We start from the raw sequence: 22,291 nt of genomic DNA on the forward strand, positions 1-22,291 counted from the left end.
TCTTTCTTACTTTAATGAGTCTCTTATCTTTAGCACCTTGTAGAATTTCTCAAATTGAATTTTACGTCACTGAGGCTCTTTTGCAGTGTGAACATGGGCTGGATCTTGTTTTGTTTTTTTTTTTTTTTATCTAATACAACTACATAATTATATATATATTATATATATATGAGAGATCTGTATATCTATATAGTTTAAATTGATTTTTTACATACTGAATTCATTGAAATAAATCAGTTGCCTTCTCAATAATACCAATCTGTTGTAGAATCATACAGTTGTGGCTTTAGTCCCCAGCAGAATTAATTAATATGTATAAATTCTGTGCCTTATCTGTGCTAGAAACATGCAGCCTATTCCCTGAAGTCATAAAGATATACTTGCTTTTTCTCTTTTCTGCATCTAAAAGTACAACTTTCCATTGTCTTTTTCACCTAACCATCCTTAAGGATGGTAATTTATTGAATAATTCACAGTGTACAGTAGTACAAATAATTACAGTCACTGAGTAATAATTATTGATAGCCTATTTGTGATTTTGAGTTGTTTAGTGAAATGGCATACCAACATGAAGCATCAATTTGAAAACATGTAATTTTATATTTTTTTAAGTGAAGATATGTAAAAGTTCTTTGCTTGAAAATTCTGTGTATATTCAGCCGTTATTATTAGACTATGCAAATTATTTCAGTGAAACTGACTACATATATTGAATATCAATGAAAAAATGTCGAGTATTTTGAACTGAACATTAGTTTTATCATTGGATTTAGTGACCCTGAGAAAAAGGAGAATTTGTGTTGTAAACAGTAAACGATAAGAACTTATTCATTAAGCATGTTTTTTAGCACCTAAATTGTACCAGTGCTTTATTCTCCCATTTGATACTGTTGCTAGAGCTTCACTTACCTTAAGTCTTAAATCTATGATAATTACTTACAAAAAAGTGGAAGCACTTTGCAAGGCTTAACCGAACAGCAGTGGAATACAGCATCAGTTCAAATATGACACTGAAATTTACTGTTGCAAAACAGCTGTGTAACATGATGCAATATCTATAGTTTAAAATTGCTAAAGTTCTAACTTTACTTTTTTCCCCCTACTTTTTCATAGTGGTAAAATATAAATAACACACAATTTGCCATTTTAACCATATCAAGGATATAATCCAATGGCACTAATTATACTCACTATGTGTGCAACCATCACTCCTGTCTACTTCTCAAACTTTGTCTTTACCCAAAGCAGAAATTCTGTACCCGTTAAGCAAATAATTCCTCATTCTCCTCTCCCTCGGCCCCTGGATGCCCCTAGTCTACTTTGTCTCTATGAATTTACCTGTTCTAGATATTTCATGTAAGTGGAATCATATAATGTTTGCCCTTTGTGTCTAGCTTATTTTATTTACTATATCATTCTTAAGGTTCCTCCCTGTTGTAACAGAACTTCATTCCTTCTTATGGATGAATAATAGTCCATTGTATGTATATACATCTTTTAAAAATATTTCTATGCTAAATCAATCTGCATAAATGTCATTTTTCTATATCTTTGATGTAAATGAAGATTTCGTATTGATTAATTTTATTCTTTTCAATTCTTTTACAGGTTTGACAGATGAAAAAGTGAAGGCATATCTTTCTCTTCACCCCCAGGTATTAGATGAATTTGTATCTGAAAGTGTTAGTGCAGAGACTGTAGAAAAATGGCTGAAGAGGAAAAACAACAAACCAGAAGGTAAGATCTCATTCAGATTGAATGTGGATTGTTTTCTATTTTATAGTGACAAAAAAGGTATTTAATACATGCTAGAAAGTAAAATATTAGTAGTTTAATTCTGTAAGAATTTTATTCTGTTTAAAAAGATAACTTAAAATAAGTTAGAATGAGGGGAAACAAATACAAAAGGATGATCTTTAAGAAAATGCCTGGCAAAGAATTGAAAATTTATTTAGATATGACCACATTGAAAAATGCAAAAGTCAATATTAGACTTGATTTTATTTAATGGTTATTATTGATTATAAAAATATTCTTTATATATTTCAAAAATAGAGTTATATTATTATATTTTGCAAAATGAATTATTCAAACAATTTTTGTATGTGCACGGTAGGAAAAGAACTCTTGACTTGCATTAGACATTTTATTTACACTCATAAACTTAAGATGTGGTTATATTTATGGAAAAAAGAAAGGTGGACTCAAAAGGAATGTGAAATCACATAAATTTCCCCCCAAATTGAATCTATGTTAATATATTGGATTTGGTTATTCTGGTATAATTTTAATTTTGGATTTAAATGAATTTATATTTGGCCAATCATGACTTCTCATTTCTGTGAATGTTGCTTTTATAGTGGAAATTAAAATTTATATATGGTTCTAACTACATGGAGAAGTTTTATATTAAAAAAACCAAAATATTTACTATTTTTCTGGAAATTTTTTTTGTGTAAAAAAATGCTACATTTAAAGTTCAAAAATGACCATTATTAAAATATTATGCTGTAAGACCTATGCTAATAGTGTGCTGCCTGGAGCTGATTTTCCTCACTCTACATATGAAAGTTTCTATAATTTTCTTACATAATTTTTATAATAAAAAAGAGGTGGATGTTTTTAAAAAGAGAGTTTTTGGTATTGAAACACAAAATTGTTTTTAAAGTGTCCATGGGTAGGTGTGAATGTGTATGCATGTATGTGTGGATTGAGAGGGAGGGAAAAAGGGAGAGAGGGAGAGAGAGAGAGAGAGAGAGAGAGAGAGAGAGAGAGAGAAATATACCTACATCAGAGACGCATATTCTTTTCAAAAGGATCATGGCATTAATAGTAAGAACAAAGCTTGACATGGCATGCATGTTTCATCTATTACAAACCTTACACATTTCGAAACAGTTCTAGATGTCTGAAACTTTCAGAAGTGTGACTGAGTTATACTTACAGCAACCTGCTGTATAATGGTGGACAGTAATATAATGCAAACATATATGCTGCCAACATTGTTAATCAACTACACTCCCATATAAAATGAAAAGTTAAGAATATATATTATGTCTCTGAGATATGAAATTGAGCGTAGGTCTTAGAAAATGAAAAGAATTGCATGCTGTTTTAGTGTTACAGTGATAGTTAACTTTTAAAGTTTTATAAATATTTGAATGTCATTCCACATCTCCCGAATCTGTCTTCTATATTAGTTAACCAAATAATACTTTAAACCTCTTAATACATATACTCAAGAGTTAAATGATTATTAAGAATAGCAATGTGTAACTGAAACAATACTCAGTTATGCTGGAAGAAAAACTTGTCCTTATAAGGAGACGGTTTTGACAGTGACCCTGTGCCGGGCTAGAGACTGTTGATGCCACTGAGAATGTGAATGAATCGTCCACTCGGGGCTCACTGTCTAGTGGTGGGGAAAGGCATAGAAGTAACCACAGCGCAGAATGCATCAGAAGTAAAAAAGGGTGCAAGCAGTTTGCAGTGGAAGGGCATTAAAAGGAATCTTTAATTCTACTGCTGCGGTCCAGTAAGACCCTTTTTACCTCCTCTTCCAAGGAGTTTATCACAAAAATGTATCTCATTACATCTGCTTTATATCCAGTGAGATTCTGTAGCATGGCCCCTGCAGACAGCTTAAAGGCAAGGTTTAGCACTAAACTTGTGTGAGTAGCATGGAAAAAGCATTGCCCAGTCTTCTTTGCGATGTAGAAAGCCAGTTAAATATGTTTATTTCATTTATATAGTCATGGATTAACGTAGTGGTTCTTTGAACCATCTCCTTTCTTTTCCCTCACCCCGCCCTTCTCATTATTATCCCTTCATTGAAAATGTTTTGAGGAAGAAAATTTTTGTCAGGAGGATTTTTTTTTTTTTTTTTGTGGTACACGGGCCTGTCACTGTTGTGGTCTCTCCCGTTGCGGAGCACAGGCTCCGGACGCGCAGGCTCAGCGGCCATGGCTCACGGGTGCAGCTGCTCCACGGCATGTGAGATCTTCCCGGACCGGGGCACGAACCCTTGTCCCCTGCATCGGCAGGCGGACTCTCAACCACTGCACCACCAGGGAAGCCCAAGGTCAGGAGGATTTTTAGGGAGTGTTTCTATTTCCAATGTGTGGACCCAGGAACAGAAAGTGTGACAGCTAGAAGGTCTTGGAGAATATTTTGTTGAAAATGAGAAAAGCCCATCCAAATTATTTCATTTTGTGTCAGTTTAGTCAAAGAAAATGAAGTAAGGAAAACTGCCGGAATAAGTAATTTGCACAACACTTTGTACATTATAAGTACTCAATAAATATTTATTTAATTTATTTTTTTAAACACTGATAAACCAGCCTCGTATGGAAATGACCTACATTATGGGGACAGAAAATCGTGTAAAGGCATATTCTGCTTAGAGAAAGATCCTATATGAAAATTCAAATTTTTAAACAAATGAATAAAGGGGTGATTATTTAAATTACAAAATTATATTTGCCTTTAAAACGGTCAGCTTTCAGACTGCTTGCACGTGTTTCTTGATGACTGTGCTATCCAAAAAGCTAGTTTTTCTTCAATCATTTAGCATTTTATTCAGCACCTACTGTTTGCTTGGTGCTCAGAAGGCAAAACTTAAAAAATAGAGAATGCATGACATTTTATTTAAACTATGGTAATATTTATAACGGACTAATATTGTGTGACCATAGAGCAGTTGTAATTTTCAAGACAGCTCACATATATTGACCCTTTACATCTGGTTGAATTAATGAAGGTTAAGTAAGCTCATGTTCATTTGGCAGATGTTGGAACTGTGCAAGAGAAGCTAAAGGGTCACTAACGGTCCAGCGTTTATCACAAGACTGTGTCTCATTACATCTGCTTTATATTCAGTGAGATTCTGTAGCATAGCCCCTGCAGACTGTTTAAAGGCAAGGGTTAGCACTAAACTTATGTGAGTGGCATGGAAAAAGCATTGCCCAGTCTATCACGTGTACCTGTAAATGTCAAGTAATTAACAATGAAAATGTTAGTGCTGTCAGCTGCCTTCAGTGTTTACAAGAATGGTTTCTTTTTTTACCCAAAGAATATAGTTACATTTTTTCACCTCTCCATGATTCTGGAGATGGGATTTAATTTTCATTCAAATAAAACTGTTAGATATTTCATACTGAGAATTAGTTGGGTTTAATTTATGCCCTCCAAACCTATTGTATACAACCTAATATGTGGATTAAGTAGCATTTGCCCTACTTGGTATCTAACATACAGTTTCTATGCTAGTGTATATAATGTAGCAGGATATGAAGTTAACAGAGCATGAATTTGCCAAAGCACACAATGTTAGAAGACTTCAGTTAGTAAGACTAATCAGTGATGTGTTAACTATTAGGACATACCAGGAATAAGAAAAAACACATAATTGAAATAGTTTACTTGGTACTTCATTTGGGGCACTTTCTCTCTTTTCCTTAAAATTACGTTGTCTCAAATGGTGAAATTACATTTTCACATAGAACTTTCATATTCTTTTTCATAATGGAAAACAGAAAATGTGTTGAATGCCTTAATCTAAATTACAAATAAACGTGAGTTCACCATCTGGTAACTAGAAGGGGGATAAAGTTAATATTAATTCATTTGTAAAGAGTTGCTTGATGTATTTCGTTAATTCTGTTACTTGTACATCTTACTGTTAAAGGTGTATCTTTAATATATTCTTTTTGAGAGTGTTTGGGCTCCTTAGCAATCCAATCAAGTTGATTGGGATTTTGATAATTTCAAAAGATTAAGTCAGGGCTTCCCTGGTGGCGCAGTGGTTGAGAGTCCGCCTGCCGATGCAGGGGACACGGGTTCGTGCCCCAGTCCGGGAGGATCCCACATGCCGTGGAGCGGCTGGGCCTGTGAGCCATGGCCGCTGAGCCTGCGAATCCAGAGCCTGTGCTCCGCAACAGGAGAGGCCACAGCAGTGAGAGGCCTGCGCACCGCAAAAAAAAAAAAAAAAAGATTAAGTCAGATCATCACAAATATTTTTAGTGATTATGAAACTAATTCAAATAAATATAATAGCTTTGTTATAGACTAGATTGATTTCTGAAGCAATTTTTATATTATCTGTAAAGATCCTATCGGTGGTAGCTATTATTCTTTCATTCAACATTGTTAACTACATTTCCTAAATAAAAATTTTGTTTGCAAGGGATTCTAACTAATGAAAATGTTATGAGCTAATGGAGTTTTGAAAATACTTTGTTTTTGTTTCTTTTTATAAAAATTGTATTTGTTAATTGCACATATTATAGATAAAGATGTGTAATAGAAGTCATTGCATGTATTTAATATAATTTTTTCGGCATTTAAAATTTTGTTTCATATAACACAGATTTTTAAAAATAAAATAAAAAGCCTGTGAAAGATAAGTGATATAACCATTTCTGTGTGTGTGTGTGTGTGTGTGTTTTAATCTACCCCTTAAAAGCTTCCTGAAGATTTAACATTGGTCTGGATTATTTGACCAAAGGTTGAATAATCATTTTTAGAAACATTCATTTGAGTGGTGAGTTGTAGCTGGAATGTGACCAGGTACTACTCATTTCTCTAGCTACTTATTCAGCATGCCAGTTGACAAAGATCTGTGTAGTACCTACTATGGGAGTGTAGTTGGAAAACAAGGAATATAAATTTGATTCCCTCAAGGTCACTTTCTGATAGAGGAAAACAGATAATAAACACATAATCTAAGAATAAGATTTATTTCAGTATTTGTTGACTGTGTATATTTGAAATCATCTAGCATAAGGTCTAGCAAATAGAAATTTTTAGGAGAATTAGATTTGTTTGAGATTTTAAAATCCACATTGTTTGCTTTTGGATAGACAGAGCCTAAGTTTTATATTAAGCATGTGTGCCTGTCCATCTGTCCTGTCCTGGGCTCTTTGTAAGTCACAGGAGCACTACTTCTCTGTTTACTGCCCTTAAGGGACTCATAATCTTGTGGTGTGGAAAGAAGATATGAAACTATGAGGGTATAGCAACTGAGGGTGTATAATCAAGTGTTCAATTGTGTGGTATAGTTTATCAAGGCAACACTTGTGAGAATTGGGGTCATTAAAAGGTATGAAAATTGAGAAGGCTTTTTGTAGGAATTGGTTTTTGATTTAGGCAACTTGTTCCCCAGATCACCGCCAACATCACTTGGGAACTAGTTAGGAATGCCATAGGTTGGGTCTTAGCCCAGACCTCCTGAATCAGAAACTCCTGTGGTTGGACCAGCAATCTGTGTTTTAACAAGTGCCCACCGTGGTCCCCGGCCCCAGCCCTGGCCCTGGCCCCAGCCCCCATCCCCGGCCCCCGGCCCGGTAATTCTGATGCAAGCTAACACTTGAGAACCACAGCGTTGGGCACTGGGGTGGGGGCCTGTGGAGGAGTAAGTGTTGTGCTGCTGGCGAGCAACAGGAGAAAAGGCAGGGCTGCAGGACTTGCTGGGATTTCCTTCTGGGAGAGGCTGAAGAGGGAGGATTTATCACAAAATTCTGGGTAGAAGCAAGTTGATAGAAAGCAGTAGGGTGGTCGAAAGCAAGTTGTCTAAAACAGCTCAAATAGAAGTTTGGTTAAAGAGAATACGTTCAGTCACTCTTCTTTTCTTTTTAGAAAAGTTTCTGGATTTTTGTTTGTTTGTTTGTTTGCTTTTGTAGTGCTGGCAGTTTTGATATGCTGTGGAGTCACTTGGTATAGATTTTACATCTGGAAAATATTTTTTCTTATTCTAAGAATGGGAGAAGTTGCTGTTAAAATTTTTGTCTTTCTACTCTCATTTTATTTTAGCTATTTATTCATGTCCTGCATTGACTGTAATAGGAAAAGCAGAAACAATGTAAAAATCCAAAACAGGTGTTTAATTGATAGCTTTGCTGAAGTATGGTGAGTTGCAGAGCTACATATATTATCACATTTTTGCAAGATAATAATCACACATAAATGCATAGACAAAGGGCTAGTAAAATATATGTCATTGTGGTTGTTTTTGGGGATTTATAGGTGTGTTTATATCCTTATATGTGTTGCTGTTATAATAAGAAATAATTAGAAGAAATATTAAAAGAAAGTTTTTAGAGTTTTTCTTATATGGAGGGTTTTGCCCCAAATTTCAGTACTTCTAATTCAGTTTAAACCAGTTATCCACTGCTTGTTTGGCTACTTTTCTGTTGCAAGGGATAATAAACATTTATTCTATATTTACTAATCCCTTTATTATTGGCTTTTCCTCCCCCTCCCCCATGTGTTATCTTCGGTGACATAGATTATCACATAGGAAGTTGGTGGCTGAAATGGGGTCTAGCAAAGCACACAGCTTAGTTTTTTCCCAGAGTCATCATTTTGGGTTTACAAATTATTTTACTCAAATTTACCAAATATCTTCTGTATGTTTAGCATTTGCTAATAAGCATCAGACATGAATTCAGTTGTAATGGGATTTGCTGTCTAAAGGGGGCAAAAAATATTAAGTAATTTGACCATAATTATTTATATCAGTTATATAAGTTTTTTCCTTGTGATGAGAACTTTTAGGATCTACTCTCTTAGCTTTCAAATACCATGCAGCCGTGGTAACTCTAGTCATCATGCTGTACGTTGAATCCTCAGTATTTACTTATCACATAACTTGAAGTTTGTACCTTTTGATCACTTTCACTCAATCTCCTCATCCTAAATCAGTTTACAAAGTGTTAAGGTTGAAAGCTTTTTCTTGAAGGTCAGGCACAAGACAAGCTTGTCCACTGTCACCACTTCTATTCAACATGGTACTGGAAGTCCTGGACAGAACAATAAGGCAAGAAAAAGATATAAAAAGCATCAGAATTGGAAAGGAGGATGTAAAAGGGTCTCTATTTGCAGATTACATGATTTTATATAGAGAAAATACTAAAGACACTGCCAAAAAGTTGTTAGATCTAATCAGCTAATTCAGGAAAATTGAAGAACACAAAAATCAGTAGTGTTTCTATACACTAACAATGTATTATTTGAAAAAGAATAAAACAATCTCATTTACAATAGCATCAAAAACAATAAAATTCTTAGGAATACATTTCACCAAGGAGGTGAAATACCTCTACTCTGCAAGACACTGATGAAAGAAATCAAAGAAGACACAAATAAATTGAAAGGTGTACTGTGTTCATGGATTGGAAGAATTAATATTGTTAAAATGTCCATACTACCCAAAACCATCTGTAGATTTAACGCAATCCCTATCAAGATCCAGCGGCAATTTTTTTATAGAAGTAGAAAAAAAAATCCTAAAATTTACATGAAACCATAGAAGACCCTAAATAGCCAAAGAATACTGAGAAAGAACAAAGTGGTAGGTATCACACTTTATGATTTCAAGGTATAGTACTTAAAACAGTATGGTGCTATATGAAAAAGACAAATAGATCAATGGAATAGAATCAAGAGCCCAGAAATACACCCAAACATATGTCAACTAATACTTGACCATGGAGCCAAGAATACTAAAAGGAGAAAAGACAGTCTTCAGTAAATGGTGCTGGGAAGATTGAATTTTCACATGTAGAAGAATGAAACTTAGACCCCTATCTTATACCATTCACAAAGATTAACATAAAATGGATCAAAGACTTAAATGTAAGACCTGAAACCATGAAACTCCTAGACAACAACAAAGGAAAAATAGCTTCTTGACATTGGTGTTGGCAATGATGTTTTAGATATGACATCTCCAAACACAAGCAGCAAAAACAAAACTAAGCAAGTGAGACTACATGGAGCTAAAAGCTTCTGCACAACAAAAGAAACAATGAATAAAATGAAAAGCCATCCTATATAGAATGGGGAAAAATTTGCAAACAATCTCATAAGAAATTAATACATCAAAATAAGTAAGGAACCCATTCAATTCAATAGCAACAACAGTAAAAGAAAAAAAATAATCCAATTTAAAAATGGGCAAAGGACCTGAATAGACATTTTTCCAAAAGAGATAATGGGAATAGCCAACAGGTACATGAAAAGATGTTCAACTTCTGGAATCATTAGGGAAATGCAAATCAAAACCACTTCACCCCTGTTAGAGTGGCCATCATCAAAAACACAAGAGCTTTGGGACTTCCTGGTGGTCCAGTGATTAAGACTTCATGCTTCCACTGCAGGGGCATGGGTTCGATACCTGGCCAGGGAACTAAGATCCCGCATGCCACGTGGTGTGGGCGAAAAAAAAAAGACCAAGAGCTAACAAATACTGGCAAGGATGTGGAGAAAAGGGTATCCTAGTGCACTGTTGGTAGGAGTCCAAATTGGTCCAGTCACTGTGGAAAACAGTATGGAGTTCCTTAAAAAAATAAAAATACTATTATCATAGGGTCCAGCAATTGCACTCTTGGGAATATATCTGAAGGAAATGAAAACACTCTGTCAAAGAGATATCTGCACCCCAATGTTTTCCTGCAGCATTATTTACAATAGCCAAGACATGGAAGCAACCTAAGTGTCCACTGATGAAAAAATAAAGAAGTTGTGGTATATATATTACAACGGAATATTATTCAGTTATTTAAAAAAAGGGGAAATCCTGCCACTTGTGACAACATGGATGGACTTTGAGGGTATTTTGCTAAGTCAGAGAAAGACAAATGATGTAAGATCTCACTTTTTTTTAACGTTGAATAAAAAAAAAATAACTGAAAAGGAGACCAGATTTGTGGTTACTAGAGGTTGGGGGTGGGGTGATGGGAGGGGGGATTTGGATGAAGGTGGTTAAAAGGCACACATTTCCAATTATAAGATAATTAATACTAGGAATGTAATGTAAAACATGATGACTATAGTTAACCCTGGTATGTGATACACCAGCTGTTAAGAGAGTAGACTGTAATGTAAGAGTTCTCATCACAAGGAAAAATTTTTTTTCTTTTTTTCTTTTTTAAAATTTGTATCTATATAAGATGATGGATAGAAACTAAACTTACTGTGGTAACCATTTCACAATATATGTAAGTCAAATCTTTATGCTGTATACCCTGAACTTGTATAGTGCTGTATGTCAATTATATCTCGGTAAAACTAGAAAAAAATCTTTTAAAAATGTGCTAAAAAGGAAGGTTGGTGTTTAAGCTCAGGCCTGAAGGATGAATTTGCTATTTTTTTGGCTGCACTGGGTCTTCGTTGCTGCGTGCGGGCTTTCTCTAGTTGCGGCGAGCGGGGGCTACTCTTCGTTGCAGTGCGCGGCCTTCTCGTTGCAGTGGCTTCTCTTGTTGCGGAGCACGGGCTCTAGGCACGTGGACTTCAGTAGTTGTGGCACGTGGGCTTCAGTAGTTGTGGCTCGCGGCTTTAGAGAGCAGGCTCAGTAGTTCCGGCACAGGGGCTTAGTTGCTCCGCGGCACGTGGGAATCTTCCCGGACCAGGGCTCGAACCCGTGTCACCTGCATTGGCAGGCAGATTCTTAACCACTGTGCCACCAGGGAAGTCCAGAATTTGCAATTCTATTAGAGGAGAGGGAGAAAGAGTTGGAGGACTCCAAAGGTGGAAAGGGTTTTGTTGGAGAATTGTGGAGGAGGAGGATGCGGATGTGAGCAGAGAATGATCCTACAAGACTGTTCAGGTCATATTTAAGGGCTTTGGATTTTATCTTGAGAGTAACATGAAGGTATCAAAAGATTTGAAGGAAGTCTGATAAGACATATTTTGAATGGATTCTCACAATCTATAATATCTTGTTTGGTATGAAAAAAAATCAATGCAGTGAAGTTTCAGCCTCTGGTCAGTTGTCATCTTCCCAGAACTCATCAGCACATCTGTCTGATGGTTTGTTGTGTCAGTATCAGTTCATAACTTACTTGCAGATATCTTAATGCAGTAGCTCAGTATTTTGAAATGGAAGCCAAAAGTGTGTATCTCTAACGTTTATGAAATATCAAGGAATAAAGTTTTGCTGGGAACTTTTTATAGAACCTGTATGACTAATATTTTCAAGTGGAGTAAATAAATGTTCACGTTGGTTTTGGCACGATTTAAAACCTAATGGTAAAACATTGAATGTATTTGGGGAAAAGTGAACATTGAGTGAACAAGATTCAGGAAGAGAGAAAGCACTCATTTCTTTAATCTGTATAAATCACGAAACATTATCAAGAATGACTCATAAAGCACAGAACATTGAGAAGAGACACAACAAAACAAGAATGGTTCTCAAACTTCCAAAACAATTGAACAGAAAATGATAAAAATGATGAAAGGAATGATTTATCTTGGAGTAATTTTATAAACAAATATAATCAACAAATGAACCATTAATACTAGGGATGTTTTAGAAATTAATCTCAGACTAAGGATTTTAAAAGTCAAGGGTCCTTAGAGTAATCAGAGTTGAAACTCCTTATTTTGGAATTTATGTGATGTTCTTCACTTAAAGAGTTTACCTAAAATATATATAAACAAGCGTATTTATTTTCCTAATTATATATGTATGAGATTTATTTGAGATGGACTTATTAGTAATATTTCTCACAGCCTTGAAATTGTTTTTAGACATCAATGGAGGCACTCAGATTTCAGTGTGGCTTATAATGGTCCTTATACTGTAGTGCCTATTCAGCTTTCTATACATTCTTTTACTGTGGGGCTAAGAAAATTAAGTTCTAGACTGAGTCCTATTAGAACTTTCTTCATAAATTTTTTATATGAAAGTATAATACAAAGAAACTTAAAATGTGTTAATTTATTGGCGATTTCTAAGATACGTGACTTCAGTTCTTTTTCTGTGTTTGATACTCTGAGGAGGAAATTAGAAGTGACTTTAGAAGCAAATACTTTTTCTGATATTTTTTCACATAAAAAGACTCATGCATTCCCCATACACATTTAAAAATGGAACATGTAGCATATATTTAAATTATTTTTGTTTTAAGAGTTGCAAATCCATTTCTTAGAACAGTATCCTGTTATGCAGAATTCTTGCTCTAAATATTCATTGAAGGAAGGAATTCACTTAAGTTAAATATGGACATGCAAAGTTTCAGTAAAACTGGGGATTACTAATATAAATCAATCAAAGCTTTATGAAATGAAATTAGTGCCTGGCTAGTAAACACTTATAGAAAGAATGAATAAGTGAATGTAGTGAAGCCCATAAGATTACAGAAATTCCCTATACTGTTTTGTAAAAAGAAAATTTTAAAAACTGGTTTTTATGTTATTAAGGAAAAACAACAATAACAATACTCTAACAGGAAAGAGCAGGTATAGGAGATGCTCCTATGGATAAAAAATATATATATTAACTTACTCAAATAGTAAAAACAAGCAGAGATCTCAGTAAAGTTATAAATTGTGTAAAAAATGATTTTTTTCAAATGATAATGGCAAATAATAATGTGGTACTTATTTGCCAACTACTATTTTAAGTGCTTTAGATAAATTAATTCAGCTAATCCTTACAACAATATTATGAGAAGGATATTAGCACCATCTCCAACTTACAGATGAGGAAACTGAAATAGATCTGTAAAGCATCAGAGCTAGGATATGAAAACAAGTATTGAAAGCAGGGCCTGGGGCTTCCCTGGTGGCACAGTGGTTAAGAATCCACCTGCCAGTGCAGGGGACATGGGTTCAATCCCCGGTCTGGGAAGATCCCACCTGCCACGGAGCAACTGAGCCCGTGCACCACAACTACTGAGACTGCACTCTAGAGCCCATGAGCCCCAACTACTGAAGCCCGCGTGCCACAACTACTGAAGCCCGCGTGTCACAACTACTGATGTTCACGCACCTAGAGCCCGTGCTCTGCAACAAGAGAAGTCACCGCAATGAGAAGCCCGCGCATTGCAAAGAAGAGTAGCCCCCGCTCACTGCAACTAGAGAAAGCCTGAGTGCAGCAACGCAGCCATAAATAAATTTATAAAAAAAAGAAAGAAAGAAAGCAGGGCTTGGAACATATATTTATACACGTATGTGCATCATAACATGATTAGCAATGGCCAATGGTGGAAGCAGCCCTAGTGTCCATTGATGGATGAGTGGATAAGCAAAATGTGGTCTATCCATACAGTGGAATATCATTCAGCCTTAAAAAGGAAGGGAATTCTGACACATGCTACAACATAGATGCACCTTGAGGACATGGTCCCATCACAAAAGGACAAATACTGTGTGTTTCTACTAATACGAGGCACCCAGAGTAGACAGCTTCTTAGAGACAGAAAGTAGAATGGTGGTTGCCAGGGGCTGGGGGAGGGAGGGATGGGGAATCAGTGTTTAATGGGTACAGAGTTTCAGTTTTGCAAGATGAAAAAGTTCTGGAGATTGATTGCACAATAACGTAAATATAGTAAACACCACTGAACTGCATGCTTGGAAGTGGTTAAAATGGTAAATTTTATGTTGTGTATTTTATCAAAAAGTTTTTACTTAAAAATTAAAAAAAATTCCAATCAACTATCACATCATGTAGGAAGCCTTTGGGGGACACTCCCAGGTTGATTTAGATGGGCCAATTGCTTCCCATGGCACCCCGGCTTGCTCTCCTGGCTCTGGGACACTGTGCATAAGAGTAAGTCCATGGTTTGTGAGGCTTGAGAGAGAGACCCTCTTGAAGAAAATTTGGTATAAAAGCAAGTATTTCTTTTCTTTCTTTAATTTTAATTTTATTGGAGTATAGTTGATTTACAATGTAGTGTTAGTTTCAGGTGTACATCAAAGTGATTCAGTTATGCATATACATATATTCATTCTTTTTTAGATTCTTTTCCCATATAGGTTATCACAGAATATTGAGTAGAATTCCCTATGCTATACAGTAGGTCCTTGTTAGTTATCTACTTTATATATAGTAGTGTGTATATGTTAATCCCAAACTCCTGATTTATCCCTCCCCATTCCATGTTTCCCCTTTTGTAACCATTAGTTTGTTTCTGATATCTGTAAGTCTGTTTCTGTTTTGTAAATACGTTTATTTGTATCATTTAAAAAAATTAGATTCCACATATTCATATGATATTTTTCTTTGTCTGACTTACTTACTATGGTAATCTCTAGGTTCATCCGAAAGTGAATATTTCTTTGGACTGGGAAAATAAATGACCTTAAATTAAGAATTTTTAAAAGCTGAAAAATCTACGAACATTACACAAATCCAGAAAATTAACATAATACTGTATTAACTTTAGTTATTTCCACTTTTGAGGAATTGTGAATAATACTAATGCAATTTTAAATAACTCCCTAGAAGAACAGTTTCATGGGAAATGCTGGGTCATGTTGCTTTCACTGGAGTGTTTTTATTTGTTGACTTATGTTTTGGTCTTTCTGATGAGAGTTTAATCTTATCTCTTGGATAGGGATCTTTGAGTCTTCTGAGTCCATTTAAGACATCGTAAGATGTGTTTAGATGTGCAAAAAATATCATCTGTTTCATACTTATCCTACTTAGCTTCGATTTCTTAGAGATTTATTTTATTTACTAGGTTTCTAATTGTAAGAAGGAATCATTTGGTGGTAGAGCTTTCCAGGATTGGCTAAACCTCTAATCTCTTATGCAATGTTTGACATAATGGGCAATATTAAATGTTCACTTAATGAATAAGAGATTGAATAAGTGAATGAATAATTCACAAGCACTCTAATGTATACAATGAAATTCGTTTTGATTCATGGTAAGATAGTGATATAAGGTTATTATCTTAGCTCATATATTAAAAATCAGCATTTTGTATTACTTTGAACTGGAATCTTTAGAGTAATTTATATATTGCTTACCACAGAAAATGAGTCACTTGTTAGTGCCCAAGGACACATTGTCTAAAGGTAGCTGTTATTTTATTCTACTATGTCCTTGTAGTTGTCGAACATGGTAAAAAGGGAGTAATTATATATGCAATTCAAAGCGAAATATGATATTTATGATTATTTTAAATATTTTTCAATTGCTGTTTTCCTTTAATGATTTAATTTGGATACATGATGGGGGGGTGTGTGACCAATTTATTCTGAAGCCCCAGAAGCTCTCATAGGTCTCATGTTAACCTCACTTTTCCATTCGTTAATGAAAAATTACTTTTGGAAATGTAAAAGTTGCTTATAATTTGTTCTTGCTTTTTTTTTTTTTTTTTTTTTTTTTGCGGTACATGGGCCTCTCACTGTTGTGGCCTCTCCCGTTGCGGAGCACAGGCTCCGGATGCGCAGGCTCAGTGGCCATGGCTCACGGGCCCAGCCACTCCGTGGCATGTGGGATCTTCCCGGACCGGGGCACGAACCCGTGTCCCCTGCATCGGCAGGCGGACTCTCAACCACTGCGCCACCAGGGAAGCCCTGTTCTTGCATTCTTAACATGCAAAGTGGTGTCAGACTACTAAGTGCTTTTATACTGTCATCAGAAATAGTGCCAGCAAGTAAGGTTTCATGTATGATGTGGTAGTAGAAGGTTCTTTGGATCAATAAAAACAGGTGAGGGACAGCCTGTTTTGGATGTTTGTAGATCTTTGGGAATAATGTAACTCAATAAAGCAATCATTAATTTGACAGTTTAGGAGTTTTATATTTTTGAATATCAGGGTTAGAATAGGGAAGCAGTATGGTGGTTATAGGTAATTACGGTCAGAAAATATAATTAAAATTGCAGTATTCAGACAGTTTGCTGTAATTCTGCTGTTCCTCTGGACTGTTTGTAACATTAGAATGATCCTATATTTACCTTCTGATTCTTACTATGCTTTCATGCTTCCTGAGACAGTAAATTGAGTTGTAAAAAGTTAATTTGCCTGAACGTATACATCTGTGATGCTGCTGGGAGTATATTTTAAAAAGAAAACCTAATAGGGATACCATCATTTGGTTGTTAACTCTATAACTTATTTCTGGAGAAGTTCGAGAATTAACTTAATTTCAATATTATTGTAATTACACTGTAATTATACTCTTATTTCTTGGTAATAGCACACAGGTAGACTCAGTTTCACATACAAAAATACTAATCTGTTACTTCCTGACTGCCACTCCAGCATGGTGGGCTTCAACAAGTATTTGTCGCACCATCTGCAGGAGGTGTAGCTTAGGTTAGCTATCAGTTTATACAGTTACGTGGTTATTGTATTTGTTATCCACTCATTTATTTGTTCACTCATATGTTTACTACATGCTAGTCAAAGCGGTTCTAACCAAATCAAGTGATTCGGTGTATGATTAGGCCGTCTGGTCTGCCAGCCCAACAATGTTAGATGAAAAGTTGGAGAATATTACCTTTTGTAATTTATTGTCATTTAAAATATATTTATCCTTTCCTTATTTTCTTAGCAAAAAAAAAACACACACAGGCGGGTTCTCCTCATTCTAGTAGATGTTCTACTGCAACCAAATTTTGGAAATGCATATTTGTTAATGAAATTAAATTTGTTTCACTTTTAAAGTCAAGTGCTGAAATTAATTTCATAATATTTTCCTCTCTTTTTGATAGATGCAGTTGAGGTTATGTTACATTTAATTATCAAATAAGATTTAAATCCTGGGATATATTTATTTAACATAGGTTAAATTAGCTTTGCCCAAGAAGAACCTGATTTCTACTACCAGATAATTAAAAAAACTGGAAACAATAGTTTCCATAAGTTTAGAAGGGTGGCTTAAACTGATGTTGAGGATTCCCATTTCATTGTGTTTGAATTTATGTACACAAGTACTTCATGACTTAATGGACATGTAATTCCTTCATAGCAAACTTAATGGACATGTAATTACTTTGTAGCAACAGATGTGCTGGGCCTATTTTAACAGGAATTTTTAACTTGAAAGCATCTGTTTAATCCTAACTTTAGAAATAGGGAGAATTTTGAAGATGAGAGGAATACGGGTAGAGCACAATTTTGGGGGGGCAGTGGATATTGGGAGTCCAGTTATGGACATGTTAAGTTTGAGATGTTTATTAGACATAAAAATATAGGGTCAGATAGGCAGTTGGATATTTGAGTCTGAAATTCAGAGTGCGCTTAGGGCTGAAGAAATGAATTTGAAATCATGAGCATATAGACAGCATTTAGAGCCACGAGACTATATGAGTAAGTGTAGACAGAGGTTCAAGGACTAGGCGCCCTGTAGAATTTCAACATAGGAGTTTGAGGAAAAGGACCTAGCAAGAGAAACAGAAGGGAAGTAAGTGTTCAGTGAGCTAGGAAGACAACTGAGAGAGTGTGGTGTACTGGGAGCCAAGGGCAGAAAACCTATGGGATGGAGTGAACAGCCGTGTCAGACGCTGCTGGTGAATCAAGTGAGATGAGGATGAAGAAATGATCGTTTACTTTAGCAATGAGGAAGTATTAGTGATTTGGCTAAGCGCGGTTTTGGTGGAGTGGTACAGTTGATTGGGGTGGGATTAAGAGAGAGTGGGAGGAGAGGGCTTGGAGGTGAAGTGTATATACAAGTCTTTTTTCTTTAACATCTTTATTGGAGTATAATTGCTTTACAGTGTTGTGTCAGTTTCAGCTGTATAACAAAGTGAATCAGCTATACATATACATATATCCCCATATCCCCTCCCTCTTTCATCTCCCTCCCACCCTCCCTATTTCCACCCCTCTAGATGGTCACAGAGCACCGAGCTGATCTCCCTGTGCTATGCGGCTGCTTCCCACTAGCTATCTATTTTACATTTGGTAGTGTATATATGTCAATGTTACTCTCTCACTTCGTCCCAGTTTACCCTTCCCACTCCCCGTGTCCTCAGGTCCATTCTCTATGTCTGCATCTTTATTCCTGTCCTGCCCCTAGGTTCATCAGAACCATTTCTTTTTTTTTTAGATTCCATATATATGTGTTAGCATACGGTATTTGTTTTGCTTTTTTTACTTACTTCGCTCTGTATGACAGTCTCTAGGTCCATCCACCTCACTACAGATAACTCCATTTCTTTCTATGGCTGAGTAATATTCCATTGTATATATGTGCCACATCTTCTTTATCCATTCATCTGTCGATGGACCACTTAGGTTGCTTCTGTGTCCTGGCTATTGTAAATAGAGCTGCAATGAACAGGCTGTTCATTGTGGTACATGTCTCTATTTTAATTATGATTTTCTCAGGGTGTATGCCCAGTAATGGGATTGCTGGGTCATATAGTAGTCCTAGTTTTAGTTTTTTAAGGAAGTTCCTTACTTTTCTCCATATTGGCTGTATCAATTTACATTCCCACCAACAGTGAAAGAGGGTTCCCTTTTCTCCACACCCTCTCCAGCATTTATTGTTTGTAGATTTTTTGATGATGGCCATTCTGACCAGTGTGAGGTGACACCTTATTGTAGTTTTGATTTGCATTTCTCTATTTATTAGTGATGTTGAGCATCCTTTCACGTGGTTGTTGACAATCTGTATATCTCCTTTGGAGAAGTGTCTATTTAGATCTTCTGCCCATTTATTGGATTGGTTTGTTTGTTTTTTTTTGATATTGAGCTGCATGAGCTGCTTGTAAATTTTGGAGATTAATCCTTTGTCAGTTGCTTCGTTTGAAAATATTTTCTCCCATTCTGAGGGCTGTCTTTTCATCTTTTTATGGTTTCCTTAGCTGTGCAAAAGCTTTGAAGTTTCATTAGGTCCCATTTGTTTATTTTTGTTTTTATCTCCATTTCTCCAGGAGGTGGGTCAAAAAGGATCTCGCTGTGATTTATGTCAAAGAGTGTTCTTCCTATGTTTTCCTCTAAGAGTTTTATAGTGTCTGGGCTTACATTTAGGTCTTTAATCCATTTGGAATTTGTTTTTATGTATGGTGTTAGGAAGTGTTCTAATTTCATTCTTTTACATGTAGCTGTCCAGTTTTCCCAGCACCACTTATTGAAGAGACTGTCTTTTCTCCGTTGTATATTCTTGCCTCCTTTATCAAAGATAAGGTGACCATATGTGCGTGGGTTTATCTCTGGGCTTTCTATCCTGTTCCATTGATCTATTTTTCTGTTTTTGTGTCAGTACCATACTGTCTTGATTACTGTAGCTTTGTAGTATAGTCTGAAGTCAGGGAGCCTGATTCCTCCAGTTCCGTTTTTGTTTCTCAAGATTACTTTGGCCATTCGGGTTCTTTTGTGCTTCCAAACAAATAGTGAAATTTTTTGTTCTAGTTCTGTGAAAAATGCCATTGGTAGTTTGATAGGGATTGCATTGAATCTGTAGGTTACATTGGGAGTATAGTCATTTTCACAATGTTGATTCTTCCAATCCAAGAACATGGTATATTTCTCCATCTGTTTGTATCATCTTTAATTTCTTTCATCAGTGTCTTATCGTTTTCTGCATACCGGTCTTTTGTCTCCTTAGGTTTATTCCTAGGTATTTTATTCTTTTTGTTGCAATGGTAAATGAGAGTGTTTCCTTAATTTCTCTTTCTGATTTTTCATCCTTAGTATATAGGAATGCGAGAGATTTCTGTGCATTAACTTGGTATCCTGCTATTTTACCAATTCACTGATTAGCTCTTGTAGTTTTCTGGTAGCATCTTTAGGATTCTCTCTATATATAGTATCATGTCACCTGCAAGCAGTGACAGTTTTACTTCTTCTTTTCTGATTTGAATTCCTTTTATTTCTTTTTCTTCTCTATTGCTGTGGCTAAAACTTCCAAAACTATGTTGAATACTAGTGGTGAGAGTGGGCAACCTTGTCTTGTTCATGATCTTAGTGGAAATGTTTTCAGTTTTTCACCATTGAGAATGTTGTGGGCTGTGTGTTTGTCATATATTACCTTTATTATGTTGAGATAAGTTCCCTCTATCCCTACTTTCTGGAGAGTTTTTATCATAAGTCCGTGCTGAAAGCTTTTTCTGCATCTATTGAGATTATCATTTGGTTTTATCTTTCAGATTGTTAATATGGTGTATCTAATTGATTGATTTGCATATGTTGAAGAATCCTTGCATTCCTGGGGTAAACCCCACTTGATCATGGTCTGTGATCCTTTTAATGTGCTGTTGGATTCTGTTTGCTAGTATTTTGTTGAGGATTTTTGCATCTATGTTCATCAGTGATATTGGCCTGTAATTTTCTTTTTTTGTGACATCTTTGTCTTGTTTTGGTATCAGGGTGATGGTGGCCTCATAGAACGAGTTTGAGAGTGTTCCTCCCTCTGCTATATTTTGGAAGAGTTTGAGAAGAATAGGTGTTAGCTCTTCTCTAAATGTTTGATGGAATTCGCCTGTGAAGCCATCTGGTGGTCCTGGGCTTTTGTTTGTTGGAAGATTTTTAATCACAGTTTCAATTTCAGTGCTTGTGATTGGTCTGTTTATATTTTCTATTTCTTCCTGGTTCAGTCTCGAAAGGTTCTGCTTTTCTAAGAATTTGTCTATTTCTTCCAGGTTGTCCATTTTATTGGGATATAGTTGCTTGTAGTAATCCCTCATGATTCTTTGTATTTCTATATTGTCAGCTGTTCCTTCTCCATTTTCGTTTCTAATTCTATTGATTTGAGTCTTCTCCCTTTTTTTCTTGATGAGTCTGGCTAGTGGTTTTTCAATTTTGTTTATCTTCTCAATGAACCGGCTTTCAGTTTTATTGATCTTTGCTATTGTTTCCTTCATTTCTTTTTCATTTATTTCTGCTCTGACCTTTATGATTTCTTTCCTTCTGCTACCATTGGGGTTTTTTGTTCTTCTTTCTCTAATTGCTTTAGGGTTAAGGTTAGGTTGTTTATTTGAGATGTTTCTTGTTTCTTGAAGTAGGATTGCATTGCTATAATCTTCCTTCCTAGAACTGCTTTTGCTGCATCCCATAGGTTTTGGGTCATCGTGTTTTCACTGTCATGTGTTTCTATATTTTTTGATTTCCTCTTTGATTTCTTCAGTGATGTCTTGGGTATTTAGCCTCCACGTGTTTGTATTTTTTTACAGTTTTTTTCCTGTAATTGCTATCTAGTCTCATAGTGTTGTGGTTGAAAAGGATACTTGATATGATTTCAATTTTCTTAAATTTACCAAGGTTTGATTTGTGACCCAAGATATGATTTATCCTGGAGAATGTTCCATGAACACTTGAGAAGAAAGTGTATTCTGTTATTTTTGGCTGGAATGTCCTATAAATATCAATTAAGTCCATCTTGTTTAACATATTGTTTACAGCTTGTGTTTCCTTATTTATTTTCATTTTGGATGACCTGTCAATTGATGAAAGTGGGGTGTTACAGTCCCATTCTATTATTGTGTTACTGTTGATTTCCCCTTTATGGCTGTTTGCATTTGCCTTATATCTTGAGGTTCTCCTATGTTGGGTGCATAAACATTTTCAGTTGTTATATCTTCTTCTTGGATTGATCCCTTGATCACTAT

The 22,291-nt window shown here is 35.6% G+C and overlaps 1 protein-coding gene across 2 annotated transcripts in view; it reads left to right on the plus strand.

The window, feature by feature from the left end:
• Positions 1-22,291, plus strand: part of PDE10A (phosphodiesterase 10A) — a 583,168-nt gene that overhangs the window by 402,815 nt on the left and 158,062 nt on the right. For both annotated transcript variants that reach the window (XM_033404002.2, XM_004278863.3), the window contains one exon: positions 1,609-1,737. In XM_033404002.2, the coding sequence (XP_033259893.1) occupies positions 1,609-1,737 (129 nt within the window). The remainder of the gene's footprint in view (positions 1-1,608; positions 1,738-22,291) is intronic.

Source organism: Orcinus orca, chromosome 12 (assembly GCF_937001465.1).
Source record: "Orcinus orca chromosome 12, mOrcOrc1.1, whole genome shotgun sequence".
Taxonomy (NCBI): domain Eukaryota; kingdom Metazoa; phylum Chordata; class Mammalia; order Artiodactyla; family Delphinidae; genus Orcinus; species Orcinus orca.